The sequence below is a fragment of the Pinus tabuliformis genome, chromosome 2_2 (genome assembly GCF_031772625.1).
Source record: "Pinus tabuliformis cultivar Carrire ecotype Pingquan chromosome 2_2, CPIR1, whole genome shotgun sequence".
Lineage (NCBI taxonomy): Eukaryota > Viridiplantae > Streptophyta > Pinopsida > Pinales > Pinaceae > Pinus > Pinus tabuliformis.
Genome location: NC_142300.1, coordinates 467,413,987 through 467,428,880, shown reverse-complemented (window position 1 = coordinate 467,428,880; position 14,894 = coordinate 467,413,987). Strand labels below are relative to the sequence as shown.

Here is a 14,894-nt window from a genome sequence, read left to right as displayed (position 1 = left end):
AATAAAATTTACATCCAGTGGCTTCTGTAATTCCTCTTTCACGATATCCTTGAGGCGTGGGTTCAACCTCCATTGAGGCTACCAGATGGGTCGAGCATCCTTCTCTATATAGATGTGGTGTGTACATAGTTGTGGGTCTATCCCTTTCATATCAGGATAATCCAAGGCAAAAGCCCCTTTATTTTTCTGTAAGACCTGGATAAGCTTCTATTGCTATTCGCTATCCAGACTGTCATTGATATTTAGAACTTTGCTCGCTTGATCTCAACGGTTTGCTGTTATGAACAACAGTCGTCTGAATATGCTGGTCGTCTGTATCCTTCAGGGGATCTTCCATGGCTTCGTTATCAAGGATTACTTTCAACATCTAACATTGTACATTACTCACATTCGCTGGTTGATTTATAAAATTATTGATAACATCATCTTTAGTCTGATCTTTACATTCCGGTGCTTTCGCTACTGTGAGTGGTGAACGAATGCTCTCTTCTAGGTATGCTGGTGGTTGCTTACATATTTTTACAATGGGCAAACTTGGCCTAACAAGAGGATATAACACCAAGTTTTTTACAACATCCCCCTTTGTAATAGTCATGCTGCCTTCTCGGTAGCCAATATATGCATCAGCTGTTGCCAGCCAAGGTCGGCCCAGAATCAAAGGATGCCCATCCAACCTACTCCTTGGGTTTATAACCAGGAAATCTACTGGATATTCCCATGAGTCAACAGAAATTGTGATATCTTGTAAAGTCCCTTCTAGTCTTACCACCGATCGGTCAGCAAGTTCTAATAAAGTGGTGGTTGGTTCGAGGGTTGTAATACCAAGTGCTTGACAAGTTTTTGTTGTTAATATGTTAAGGGTGGCTCCCAAAATCAACTAGTGTATTTGGAAAAGAGCGGCCATATATCTGAAGTGTTACTATGGGGTTTCTAGGATCTTCGTACTTTATTGGAGTTTCCTCTCCCAAGAGTAAATCAGATAAGGTTCCTACAACATGGATAGTGGGTGAGGTTTTTACCTTCCTCACAGGCTTCCTTACACATAGTTCTTTGATTATTTTGGCATAAGTTCTTTGATTATTTTGGCATAAATGGGAATGTCTTGAATGGCCTGGAGGAGAGGGATCTTAATACACAAATTTTTTAGTTCCCCTACAAGATCGAAATCAGGGTAGGCGATCGGTTTAGGTATCATTAGTCTTTCGGGGAACGAAGGAGAAGTGACTATAAGTTTTTCAGGGTCATCATGCTAATTTGTCCCTTCCCCTTGCTTGGTTAGTATTATTTACAGGTGGTGGAATATATACAGGTGGAGTTACATTTTCAATTGAAGGCTAGTCCCTGTTTTCCTCAAGGGTGATGACACACCCTTACCTCAATCTGAGCTCATTACATTCTTTCTGCTCAATCTCATACTCTGGGTTTTCAATAATCTGTACCAACTGGACTGGTCTATTATTAGGATTCGGCTTCAGCTGAGCTGGGAACTGCGGCTGCAGAAGAGGTTGAGAATTCCGTTGTAATGTATAAGGAGCTGACAATGCGGGTTGAGGCTAAGGGCCTATCCCCATAGGTACATTGGATATCCCCAAAGGTCGCTGCCAATTTGTAGACCAGTTTGAATTTTGAGAGGTGGAGGTAGGCCACTGGGATTGATAGGGATTGCCTTGCCAAACATGAATAAAAGGAGAATTCGGCCAGCCATTTCCTGGAAAGGATTGTGTTGGCCAAGATGTCATAGGGAATGGCGGGCTCTACCAATTTGGGTAGGACGATTGGCCTTTCCAAGCTGCCCCAAGGTTTTGTTGTTGATTAAACTGCGAGGAAGGAAAGAATTGGGGTGCGTATTGTGACATCCCTATAGGTTTAGCTTGCCATTGTCGACGCTGGTTCATCATATATACCGGTTCTATTTCTTCCTCTGCTTCTTTGAATACTACTTTCAACCCTGGTAATGATGGACATTGTTTAGTGTCGTGATCTTTAGTACAAATGGCGCACATCTAAACCATGTCTAATGGGCATTTCCATTGGTTGTGCTTCTTTCGACAACATGGGCAGAAGATGGCCAAATTTTGTTATGTTAAAGCCTATTTTTGTTTAGCCTGTAGGATGTCTAGCTGTGTTGTAAGAGTGCCCAGGATGTCCGTCTTAAAATCTTCCAGGAGGTTGTTGATCTCCATCCGTGTTACGCCTCCACTATTTGGTTTGCTTCCTCTGCTCATGGGATCTCGGCTTCCTGCTCCTGTGCGTGTGCTTCCCCGTGAACACCTAATACACAAACGAATAATTTCATCATAATCTTCCTAAGAAATATCTCCTTTTCCCATTAAGTTTAGAGTTTCTACCCATTCCTCTTTCATTCCTTTAATTAAGATAGCTCTTAAGACTTCTTTTGGTAGGGCAGTGTGTGGAGACCTCTGCAAATTATAATTAAATCGTTCTACATATTCTTCTAGTGTTTCATTATCTTTTGCAGTCATCTTAAAAATCTCATCTTTCAGTTCCCTAGTTTTACAAAAGTCCTGGTATCTTTTGAGGAAGGAGGTTTTCATTTCATCCCAAGAATTGATAGTTCACCCACCTAGACCCATAAACCATCTTAGAGCTGCCCCTTTCAGAGTGGAAGGGAATAGTTTTAGCTTTTGGGGGTCGGTGGTATAGTCATACCCTCTACAAAGGACATCAAACTCAAACAGGAAAGCATCAGGATCCTCTGTGATCATTCCATGGAAAGTTGGGATGCTCTGTAGAGGAATAGCCTTCATAGGAGCATTGGCCACCTGGTCGACTATGGGGTACTCTAATGTCGAGGTTTGACCTTGGGGTGGCTGATCTGCCATTTGGTCAAAGATGTGCCAATAATCTTTGGGGACTTCAAGGGGTGCTTCTGGAGTAAGCAGAGAGTTAGCAACCTGAGCTGGCTTTGCAGCACTACCTAGGTCTGGGATCTTAGGAGATCTTTGTTCAAATAGCTGTGGTTCTGCCTTAGTAGCCCCACTAGTTTCTCCTTTTCCTTCTCTTAAGTTACAATATTTTCCCTCTTGTAGAGGATCATAGTGTAAACTTATTGTAGCTTGAAAACTCTGTTCTGATCCTCCTACTTGGCTTTGAATCTCAACGTAAGCTGTAGATGGTGAGCCTGCTGCTTGAGGGATAATAATAGAACTTTTTCCAGGTATAGCCTAGAATCCTACTGACGCTTGAGACTCTGCTCTTCTTATGATTTTGTCTATAAAGGTCGTTCTCCCAAGGTTCACTGATCCTTTGGGTTTTGTGGGTTTTGGTGGAGGATTCTGCTCTTTTTCTATTTTTCTATTCCTAGTCATTCATAAAAACAAATTCCTATTTAACCTCTAAGGTTTTGCTGTAAAGCGAGCAGGTAAGCAAGCACTTTACTTGCTAGGTACGCAGGTTCTTACCTTCCGTTTTTAAAACCAAATTCTTTCACAACAAAAATAAAAACAATCACTTGAAACACTCTCCCACGGCAATGACGCCAAAATGTTGGCTCACTAAGATGTCTTTTTACAAGCAATCTCAATCCCTACATTAGTTGTCAACTTGAGGTAAGTCTTTTTATCTCAAGAGTGTCAGCATAGTATATGCAGTGAATCTAGAGGTTATCTAATGATGAATTGTTGCAATCACTAATGGCTAATTTTTCAATTCAATTCACACAATTTTGGAAAGAACTATTTATGGAAGAAATACTCTTAACACACTTTGCAATTCTATGCAACTTGTTCCGAAATCAATTGAAACTGAATGCAAATAAGAATCACACTTAGAATTGTTCAAATAGACTTAAGGCTAACTTACTCAATCAAGGAAAGAAACTATAACTATTGAACAACACTGTTAATCTATAGCAACCCAAGTTAACTTGCAATTCTCAATTGAACAACAACAGTAATTGAACAACAATCGGTAATTGAATAACAAACAACAATTGAACGACAATCGATAATTGAACAACAAACATCAATTGAATGACAAATAGCAATAAATGATTTCTAAATAGCAAATGATCTATATTGCAATCTGTGGAAGTTAATCAGTCTTATCTCTAAGATCTATGATAACATCAATCGAAATGAACAACAATCTGCTATTAACACTAATTCACTTATTCCAATCAAAGCGCTACTTAAGTATGTCACACGGCTTCACTCTGAATCTAATTGAACAACAATATGAATCAATATCACAAATTTTTATGATAAATGAAATAACCAATGACTGAAAATTTAAATCAATAGCAAACGCTGAATATAAAAACTATAACACAAGGGAGCAGTATAACTTCTCGTGACCGGGCCCAGAGTCGCCAAAAGCCTCTGCTTAATAAGAACTCAGAATATGAAGATGTATCAAACACAACCTTCTTTCATTAATGCAAGTAACAACTTGCAAAGTCATTGAGATAACATCGTATATGTTTTCAAAAAGAATAATTACAGATTATCAAAATTTGAATTGTCTCTGATTGCCTTTCAACCCTATATATAACATAAAAGAGTAACTAGATAAAAGCAAATCCTCAGGATCATGGGATCCTGAGGATTTCGCAGTACATAATCTGATCATGTGATAAAGTAGCATTGTTCGAGCTGATCTCTCGCTTCCTTGTCTACCCAAGATGCTGTAGCTTTTCCCTTTTATGGCCTCATGCTGTTCTGTCAACTAAACGACTTTTGCCCAGTCCGCATTTCTGCGCACAAAGATAGCAAAAAATCAGTTTCTTGTGCTAGATTTGCCTATTTTGTCACCAAATGCTTTCATCTAACTTTGGCCGATATTTTCCTCATTTTAATCTATAAATAGAGAGAATCGTATAATGATGAATGGTAAATAAAGCATTTTACAAAGAGAAATCATACCTTTTCCCTGTCCCAACACTTGTCATTATTTGCCTTGCAACTTATGATTTCATCCCTCAAGCTCCTCAATGTATCTGTCATACCAAGAGAATGCTCATCTCCTTGCTGCCCAACTGATCTATAAGGAGAGTCACGAGAGCTACAGTCTACCATTTTGCTCGTCATCCTTGATTCTCTTCTTCCTATAGGTATATCATGTCAGAAAATCCAAATAGATGCTAAAATAAAATCCATGCCTTATTGTTGTTCAGGGGAGGCTTATCTGCTCCGCAATATTAGTTCACATTAACATGCACATGTATAAACATAAGCATATATGGATATGTAACATTATCAACACATAACATCATGCATGACCATACCAACAATATACCCTGATCCCATGCATGACGACAATGACCTTGACAACATCATACTTTTCCCATAGAGAGCACAACTTGCTCTGATACCACCCTGTAATGATGCCTCCCCTCATATCTACCCACTTTCATCGGCTTACCTGGGGTAAACATGAGATGAGGGGCTACTATGACAAGACTCGACTTCCTAAGTCACCTTAAGGAAGTGGAATCGCGGAAACGCACCACACAGATCTTCCACATCAGCAACAGAACTCCAAGGAGCCATCCCAACCACTCAGGTAACTAACCCTTGAGACCAACTGAAGTTTTATTGCATCAAACCCCTGGACGCTCCCTTGACATGGACAAGAGTGTGTCTGGGAGGCTCCAGAAGCTCCCACAACAAGGGCAAGGGAGCTTCCGGTGACTTTTTTCTCCAGTGCTATGCCTGAGACTCTAAGCTTTGTGCCACTTTTCAAGCCCAGAATCTTGGTCACAACCCATAAACCCCTGTAGCTTTTAGAATCCATAATTTACATGACAACAGGACTTGTAAGCCAAAACTGACTCCAGGACTAGGCTTGATCATCCCTAATCAAGACTGACATTCTATAAAACACTTGGCATCAATGCAATCTATAGGACATGAATACAAGACATAGCATAAATCACTGATAACTCATATGTGACTTGACAAGAAGGATCCCCACCCTCTTCCCTTAACTGTTTTGACATCAATTAGGTCTTGCATCCATTACCATTTCAGTTACAAGTAAATACATGAAATAACCAGTGATATAACCATGCTTATAACCAACACTAAACCATGTAAATAACAATGAAATAACAACCATTAAGGCCACATAATAACAAGTACAAAAGCAAGAGAACTTAACTTTTATTAAACATAGGCAAGAGCCAACCAGGTTTGGGACTTCCACGTACCACCTGACCATAGACATGGTTGCGCTAAATATTTCTTTCAGCTAGTCATCCCCATGTCATATTCCAAGCATGAATGTGAGATCTCATGGATAAACCAATCCAAAAAACAACCAAGGGAATCCAAAGGTTAAACCACCTCCACACTTACCAAACCGTGATCTCACCAAAATCCGCATTGAGATTACAAAACCAAACCGAACTTTGAATGCCTCCGGACTCCATCACTGCCCTTAAGGAATCTGTATCCTTGTCTCTTAGGCTTTGTCGCAATCCACATTGGATCACTAGGCCCTAAACCGAGACTCCACCCTCAAGCTTTACCATGTATCCTGCCAAAACCGGTCAAGGGTTTCCTAGTCCTTTGGGAATTTTCCTGAGACCACCTCCGCCCCGAATTCCGAAACCATCCAGCGATTCCAAAGCTCAAAACCGAGAAACAATCCCACCACACCATGGCTATCTAAAAAAAGGCAAGGCAAGGTTGAAAACCACTGTGATAACCCGACAAGATTATGCCACCGACAACGAAAGAACCAAATACCAACATGCAAAGCCATGCATGTCAAAACCAACTAAAAAATAACACATAATGTGTTACCTGCTAGTATTCTTGCTGAAGCTGCTTGATCCTACTCTATCTTGCTTACTCTTTGCTTTCCTTCATTTGCTTGCTTTTCCCTTTCTTGCTCTACAGCTAGAATGCTCTAAGAAAACTCTAAGTGTCCAAGAGTGAGAGAGAGAGAGAGAATAATGAGAGAGCTCCAAAACTGAACCAACAAAAGGTTACAAACTGATCCTCAGAAGCCTTTTTATCAATGAGGCCTCTATTTTCTTCATTTCCATTATTTTCCTTCAATTTCATTTCCTTCTCATATGCACCGTGTGACCTTTCACCTTCTTTTACTCTTATTTTCTTTTATTTTCATAAATAAATGTGCCAAAATATATTTTTTCCTTTTTAATGCCTTAGCCATTGCCTTTTCCAATTTCCCTTAGCCATAAACACATAAAGTGATGCCCACTAGAATATCTTTGCTCAACATTCAACTTGGAATAAGTGTCCCTTAACCATGGTCTTATTTTGCCTTTATTAACTTTTATTACACGAACTTTTAACTAGGGGTTGCTACACTGAAATATGCTTAGGGCCTAGTCGTAAGGAGCACCACACGACCAACTACAACCAAGACTCCCATACTTAAAACCAGACTTGCAATGACATTTTAAAGTACTATACAAATGCACTCCAAAGTCCAAAATGAAGGCATGAAAGGCCACCTGAGAACCTACTGCAACAAGACTAGTTCCCTCTCCATAACATCCACTACCCCATGGCCTTGACGAATGCATCCAGTGCATAACATCCACTACCCCATGGCCTTGACGAATGCATCCACTGCCCCATGGCCTTGACGAATGCGCTTGGCAACCGATGCTCGAACGCACCACCCTCCGAACCAAATTCATCACCAACAAATCAACACCCTTACCATTATACCTACTCCACATTATATCAACCCTTGTAAAGTCTAGATTGTTCAAACCACCACCATCCCATTAAAGTGCGATTCATCATAAATGAACATGTCACGTGGGGCGATCACCAAAGCCAATTGGTCGCATGTTTGCCCACCAAACTATACACATTCTTAAATCTATATTTAAGACTTTTTTTTTTAATAATAAAATTCAAATAAAAATGAACACAATCCTGCGACATAAAGTATGAACAAAGCTTCATACCCTTAAATTGACGGACTTAAAGTAGTTGTCATTTTAGGGCTTTGCGGACGTGAAAGTGGAATAAAACGCGTCCTTAAAGTCATAACATCCTCTATTTACTGACATTAGGGTTCTTAGGCAACATAGTTGGATACAGAAGCGTGGAGAAAGAGCAGCCGGGTGAGAAAGGGGAAAAATTATACAGTTAAAACGGTAATGGATTAGGCCCCATAATATCCTTTTTAAGCTTTTCTGTTGATTTGCCCTGTAATCTGATGAGCCGGACTGGTGTGAACCTTCAACAAAATTGACAATTACAGTAGGGTTTTGATGTACTAGGGTTTGGTGGGATTAGAGATTTTGATGCATTAATGGGGTTTCTTGCATTTTCAGTTGTTGCAAGGTTTGTTTGATTTATCGCTGGACCGGAAACTTGTTGCCGTTGTTTCTGTTTGATTTGTATGTGCAATATCTTATCAGATATTTGAGTTTGTCTCCACTCTCTTATCTATCATGGGTGCCTTTATTATTTATAATTACAGAGGTCACGAAGTCGAATTTATACCAGTTAAAACGATAATGGATTAGGCCCTTTACATTTTTTTTTATTTTTGGTTTTCACTTTTCTATTGATTTGACGTTTAGTCTGATGAGCCGGACTGGTGTGAACCTTCAATAAAAGGATAATTACAGTAGGGTTTTGATTGACAAGTGTTTGGTGGAATTTTAGAGATTTCGATGCATTTAAATGGGATTTTTTGTGTTTCAATTGTTGCAAGGTTTGGTTGATTTACCACTGGACCGAAACCCGTTTGCCGTTGTTTCTTCTTGTTTTGTATGTGCAATATCTTATCAGATATTTTGAGTTTGTTCTCACTCTCTGAACTATCATGGGTGCCTTTATTCTTTATAATTACAGAGGTCACAAAGTTGAATTTGGTGATTTTGTAGCGAAGATGCCTCACTCTGCAGTTTGGAATTCTCACCCCAAGAAATATGGGCCTGGTTCCCGAACCTGGTATGTGTAGATATTTATGGAGTTATCGTTTACAATACTGAATATTAGGCTACAACCAGATCACTCTTTTATTTAATGTAAAACTTAGCAATATATAGATTCTTGTGCGAAAGAGGCTACAATTTATGCATTTGAAAGATTTGATCTATCAGCTTTTATATATTTAATACTCTTGTTCTCAGAGTTTCTTTAACATTTTTGTATCAGTCGGGTGTGTGGGAACCCACATGGCTTGATTAGGAAATATGGTCTTAATTGTTGTCGACAGTGCTTTCGTACTTATTCCAAGGACATTGGATTTGTCAAGGTAAGTTTTTCATTTAGACTTACTTGTGATTTTTATCTTACATCATCTTCTATATATCACCCAGATGTCTGGATAGGACATTTTAGTGGTTGGTATTGTTTTGAACTCTATTTGGGGGTTTCGATAGGGCACTAGAATTTCAGTCTCGGTGGCCCTTTTAGGGTTATAGGCAATATATTGGATTATGCCGAATCGTTCTTTTGGTGATTTTTAAGCTATCCATAGTCTTTTTTTTGTTCTTTCCATAAGCAGTCATGTAATTTCAGAAATTGGGTTTCTTTTGCAGTATCGTTAAGAGATGGAGTCTAGGTGAACGAGCTGCAGAATCATTCCATCTTTGTGATTGATCTACCCTTGAGTTTTTGTTCGGTTGCTTTTTTGTGATGTTGCTCGAGTTTCGTTCAGTCATTCCAGAACCCAGTGATGGAGAGATAGAAATATTCGATGAACTGTCAAGTTTAATTCTTAGCTATTACAACGATTTATAATTATAGACTGAAGTTTAGGTTATATTTGTTGAGATTTAGGAGGGATTAATTGAATACGGTTGAGGAACGGAATCATGTTTTTGTAGTTCATTTAAACCTGCGGTTAATTTTATGCAAAAGTACTTATCTTGATTCCTAAAATCTGAAACGCCATCTATATTTTTTTTATGCATTCCAAATCTCTGAGTGGTTTTGGTGTTTAAAAGGAAGATGTAATGTGTTAGATTTTATGATTTTGTGCTAACTTTCTAGAAGCCCTCGTTCTATTTGCTGTAGTTACTTACAAAGCATTTGTTTGTTCCTTCGCTTAAAAAACCTTTAAAAGTTTGGAGACTTCTTCATCCTGTAATGCCCCAGGGTAATTTTTTGTCTGAGGGTTCTTCTGTTTGCTAGGGTTCAATAAATCAACAAGGTTATACAACAACAGTATTCATTTACTCAACAGTAGGCAGCATTCAAATAGCACACAATTTCCAGTCGTAAATACCTATAGCGGTGATATGATTCTTTCAACAACACAACAGTAGCAGTTCACGTTTATACAGCATTTAGCATTTTCATTGCATGCAAGGATGACAGTTTTACACAGCAAGATGATTATTTAATCAAAACCACAGTAGAAGTAGGGCTGACTGCCCCAAAACTGTAATTGTATCTAATCCAAAATCCACCAGATCATTTGGTCAATACTCAACAGCTTGGCTGTTGACCACTGTTTCAATTCTGTGCTACTAGGTAATTAACAGCCAACTAACTAACTACAACTTGTCTTCTGAATTTGGCTAATACTGACCAGTCTGCTTCACTATGTTCAAACCTTGATTGTGGTACAGCGTGGGCCTCAGGTTGATCGTTGTGAAGCCCTAGCGGGGGTTCCTCAACTACCTTGACCTAGCAGGTCCTCCCCAGGGCTCAGATTGCTGCAGGAATATCCTGGACTGAGTTAGCCCGTAGTGCTCAGACAATACTGCAGGAATCTTACACAGGAGACTTCATTCAGTGTCGGGAAATTCGTCTAACCTCGGGCTGCCGCAAGAGTGTTGTCCAGAAGTATCCTCCTTGGACTACCAAAGCCCTAGGGCCAGATGCTGTTACAGAATATCCTTGCTGCTCGAACCGTGGAGCAAAGGTGCCCTTGGTGTGCCTGAAGGGTAATTCCGTGCCTAGTAGACCGCATGGAGTCACAGAATAGACCTCTCTTCCTGGAACTGAACTTTGGCGGTGATAGAATGCCTTTAATTTTCCCTTCACTTTACAGAGTAGCCACAAGAATTTTGCCTTAAGACCAGATCCAAATTTCTCCAAAGAATATACTGTGCCAGAACAAGAAAAGATAGGTGTGTAGGTAGGGTGGGATCATCTCCACGGATGCTAGACAAAAAGATTAGATAGGGTGGGATCACCTCTACTGAAGCTAATCAAAAGGGATCATAAAATCCTAAGAGCCTCAGGCTCAAGAAAATCAGGGATATTCCAATTGAAATCGATGATGACAAGATGATTTTAACTCTCCTTTATTTAAAGATTCCCTCGTGGTGTTTCTCAAATGTGGGGTTATAAGTGCAACCCCCAATTTGTGCTTTTTGACCTACCCTGAAATTTACCCAATGTTGCCCCAGAAAATTGGATAATTGGGTTTCCCCCCTTTATCAAGACTATAGCCCAGAGCGTTGGATAGGCAATTCCATTCCCCCCTTCCGTGGGCAATCAATCCTCTGGGGACATTACACATCCATGATACAGATATGATGGCTAAATCCACTGGAAGTAGCCCTTGGAAGACATGCTTGATAGAACTATGAATTTTGCCTTGTAAGCATATATAAGCATTTCCTCATTGGTAGTGGTGTTTATTTGTTTGTCCATGTAACCAAGCGCCCCCCCCTTCCACCCACATGCAAGGGTGAGATATTCCTTATGTCTCACAAAGAACGTCAATTAACAGTTGGCTTACAAAGAGTGAAACATGTCGCAAGTGGGATTTGAACCTTGTCGGGGAGGATAACAATTTTTACTTTTATCCACCAGAGCTACACCTAATTAACATATAATAATTTGAAATGCCATTACTTGGTCATACTGAACATTAAAAAGCTTATAATTGGCTCATAAACCTCTAGAGCAAAAATGGATAATTGGTTTATGAATTTGTTCAGCATACAAACAAAATGCTCAACTGTTAATCCCAATAACAGAGATTGTGTACTTGTTTCAGTTTAACACTTGAATCCTGTTGTATTCAATTACTGTTCCTATAATTCATGATAAGGTTCCACTGATGGGATCTCCCTAAGCAACTTTATTTTAGTTGTCTTGATTTATGTAATTCAACTTTTTCAAATTATCAGGTTACTGTCTTTTCCAGATTTTCATTTTTCAATTCTCGAGTTTTTAAGCCTGAATTTTATGACAGGCCATTATCAATTTCAAGGTATTTAAGTTAATTGCATGTTTATTTGAAGGTCTTCAAGTTAATTGCATATATATTATTTACTTCATTTTAGTTGGCTTAATTGTGTCATTTAAGTTTCTCAAATTGTCAGGTTCTTTTGTCTTTGACAGATTTTTTTTTTGAATTCCCTCCAATTTCCCTTATCCTGAATTTATGACAGGCCATTACTAATTTCAAGGCCTTCAAGCTATACTACATATTTTGCCAGTGCTATTTATTGTAAAGGTTTGACATGACATTTTCCTCTCACTTAAAGAGTTTCAAGGAATTTCATAGTGACCTCCTTTTCATATTCATTGCCATTGTAGTCCATTATGAAGGGTTTCCAGGAATTTCAGATTTGTAGTGTTTGTCATGTTTTCAGTTTCAAGATGATTCGAATCTTGCAGTAGACACTCTCCTCGGGAGGCTATATATGTGTATGCGTACATGTCTTGCAAACCCCATCACTTTTACATGGTTATATTTGGTTTGACAGTCGAACATCATGATTAGGCCACTACCAAGGTTGAACCCTTGTGATTAAGCGGGCTGCCCAACATGAATATGTTTAACACAAGGCCAACTTCCAGCCCAGTTCAACTTCACTAAATCTATGGTTGACCTCCCAGTTAGGACCAATTCTTTTAATTTAGACAAAGCCAACCTCTTCTAATGTTTAAGTTGACCTTTCAGTTGAGGCAAACTCTTTAAAAGCGCAACATTTCAGGGCAAATCCCAAGACCCTACTGAACTTTCTGAGGTCTCACCCTTCAACCTACTGAGGGGTTTGACCTTTAGGCTTTCATTCGAGACTTGGATCTGTCCAAGAAAATACAAGGTTTACATTTCAATTCGAGGTTTATCTTTTGCAGATTTAAGGCTGCAGGCAGGGATGTAATTTGAAGGTTATTTGACTTTTTATAAGAATCCTGTAATCTGCAACGATAGCTTATGGACTTTAGCTTGAAACATACCTGATTGTTGGCTGTGCGTTTGGTTGTTGTTTATGGACTATGTATTACATTTTTAATAATATTTTAAATCACGTTTGCAATAGTGATAGAACCAAAAAGGCAGGGATGTAATTTGAAGGTTATCTGACTTTTTATAAGAATCCTGTAATCTGCAACGATAGCTTATGGACATTAGCTTGAAACATATCTTATAGTTGGCTGTGCGTTTAGTTGTTGTTTATGGACTATGTATTAGTTTTTTTTAATAATATTTTACATTACCTTTACAATAGTGATAAAACCAAAAAGGCAGGGGTGTAATCGTAAAGATTATTTGACAATTAAGTTCTAGCTTGGGAGTTGGGAGGGGTCTGTCTGCATTCAAACCCCTTGTTGTTAGTTACATCACACGCCTATCTTTGGATCTTTGACGTGTAACGAAATCTAGTTTCAATGCATTTGATATTAAAACCTCTACGCAAATCACATTGCATGATAACAGGGGAGTGTTCCTGTCTTTTCTTATGACTCATGCCATTTGCCCATAGAAGCTTAAACTTGGCGTTAGTGATGGTCTATAATACATATTGGGGTTGTAGACATACGCCCAATCATCTCTCGTCCCATCAATCTTTTGGGATGCTTGACATGGTATTCTCCATCCCATAATATTTTACATCCAATGTTTGATGGATTGAGTCGGAATCTTTTATTTGATTTCCTGTGCTCTAATCTCACATGCATTTATTCTATTATACGTATATTTTGACTTTTGTCTCACAATCTATCTACTGGGTCACTTCCTGTAGACGCTTGATGCTGTACCAATCTCTCTGTTGGTAGTTGAATGCTGATATTTCATACACATTCTTAGGAACTTGTAGTTCCTCTGAATGATTGGACGAAATTTCAAAATTGGCAAAACAACAAATAACAAATGATTTTGGCAAAGGGTGGACCACATAAATTCAAGACGGTTGATGAAGTAACAGCGCATGGATAGCATTAATCACCAACATGCCTGGATATGCTTGTCCAGTTTCTGAGGATTTGGATTGGGTTAATGTGGTTTAGCAATATAGGTTAAAATCTACATTTCAATTAGCCGAGTTTTTCATTGCATTTATATTGGTTCTGCTTTCAAAATGCAACAAAAATTCTATCTTGAGATTCCCGTGTGTGCTAGCAAGCATTTTCCATTAGTGGGTCAGACTTGGGTAATGCTGCCTACTCAAGTCTTTTGTTGCAGTTAAATGCGGTTGTGTTTCGCTTAACTCCCCCTTATATGTGCTAGTATTTTTGTCCCTTGACACCACCTTGTGTTTGCCAGAATTTTTCGTTAGTGTGTAGACTTGTTTATGCTCAACTGTTGCACCTTTGCAAAATTTATATATAATTTAAAGATTATGACTGTAAGATGTAGACTGGCAAAATTTGGCTGTACTTAAATTATGCCTGTTCCAAGAATGAAGAGAAACTCCAGTGTTTCGCTCTTCTTTAGAGTTTGGACGGGTTTCAGACTTTTAGTTATTTTGTATCATTTGCATGTAGTGCACCATCCATACATGCAGTGGGTGATTCAGTGACGTCTTTTGAGTTTGGACGGGTTTCAGACTTCTAGTTATTTTGTATCATTTGCATGTAGTGCGCCATCCAAACATGCAGTAACTTGTGATATGGGTGATTCTGTGGCCTAGCTGTCGTTGCATGTAGTGCACCATCCAAACATGAAGCAGCTTGTGATATGGGTGCTACATTCACCTAGCCATCGGAAAGAAGAGGATCTTCTTGACAAATTGAATT

At 39.0% G+C, this 14,894-nt stretch overlaps 1 protein-coding gene across 2 annotated transcripts; it reads left to right on the top strand.

Annotated features, from left to right (window-relative positions):
- The first annotated feature begins 7,948 nt into the window (after window positions 1-7,948).
- LOC149193343 (small ribosomal subunit protein uS14z/uS14y/uS14x-like) lies at window positions 7,949-9,845 on the top strand. Of its 2 annotated transcripts, none has more exons than XM_089404831.1 (4): window positions 7,949-8,104; window positions 8,843-8,909; window positions 9,117-9,216; window positions 9,503-9,845. In XM_089404831.1, exons 2-4 carry the CDS (start codon window positions 8,848-8,850, stop codon window positions 9,509-9,511), a joined length of 171 nt encoding a protein of 56 aa, XP_089260957.1. In that variant the 5' UTR covers window positions 7,949-8,104; window positions 8,843-8,847; the 3' UTR covers window positions 9,512-9,845. The 2 variants fall into 2 exon arrangements, with proteins under 2 accessions (XP_089260957.1, XP_089260958.1); XM_089404832.1 differs by having other exon boundaries at window positions 7,951-8,104; window positions 8,811-8,909.
- Window positions 9,846-14,894: the final 5,049 nt, after the last annotated feature.

Bases quoted from the DNA above. Each gene is read 5' to 3' on its own strand.
- LOC149193343 (XM_089404831.1), top strand. From the start codon at position 8,848: ATGCCTCACTCTGCAGTTTGGAATTCTCACCCCAAGAAATATGGGCCT. The intron at 8,910-9,116 runs GTATGTGTAGAT...TTTTTGTATCAG, and splicing joins GGGCCTGGTTCCCGAACCTG to TCGGGTGTGTGGGAACCCAC.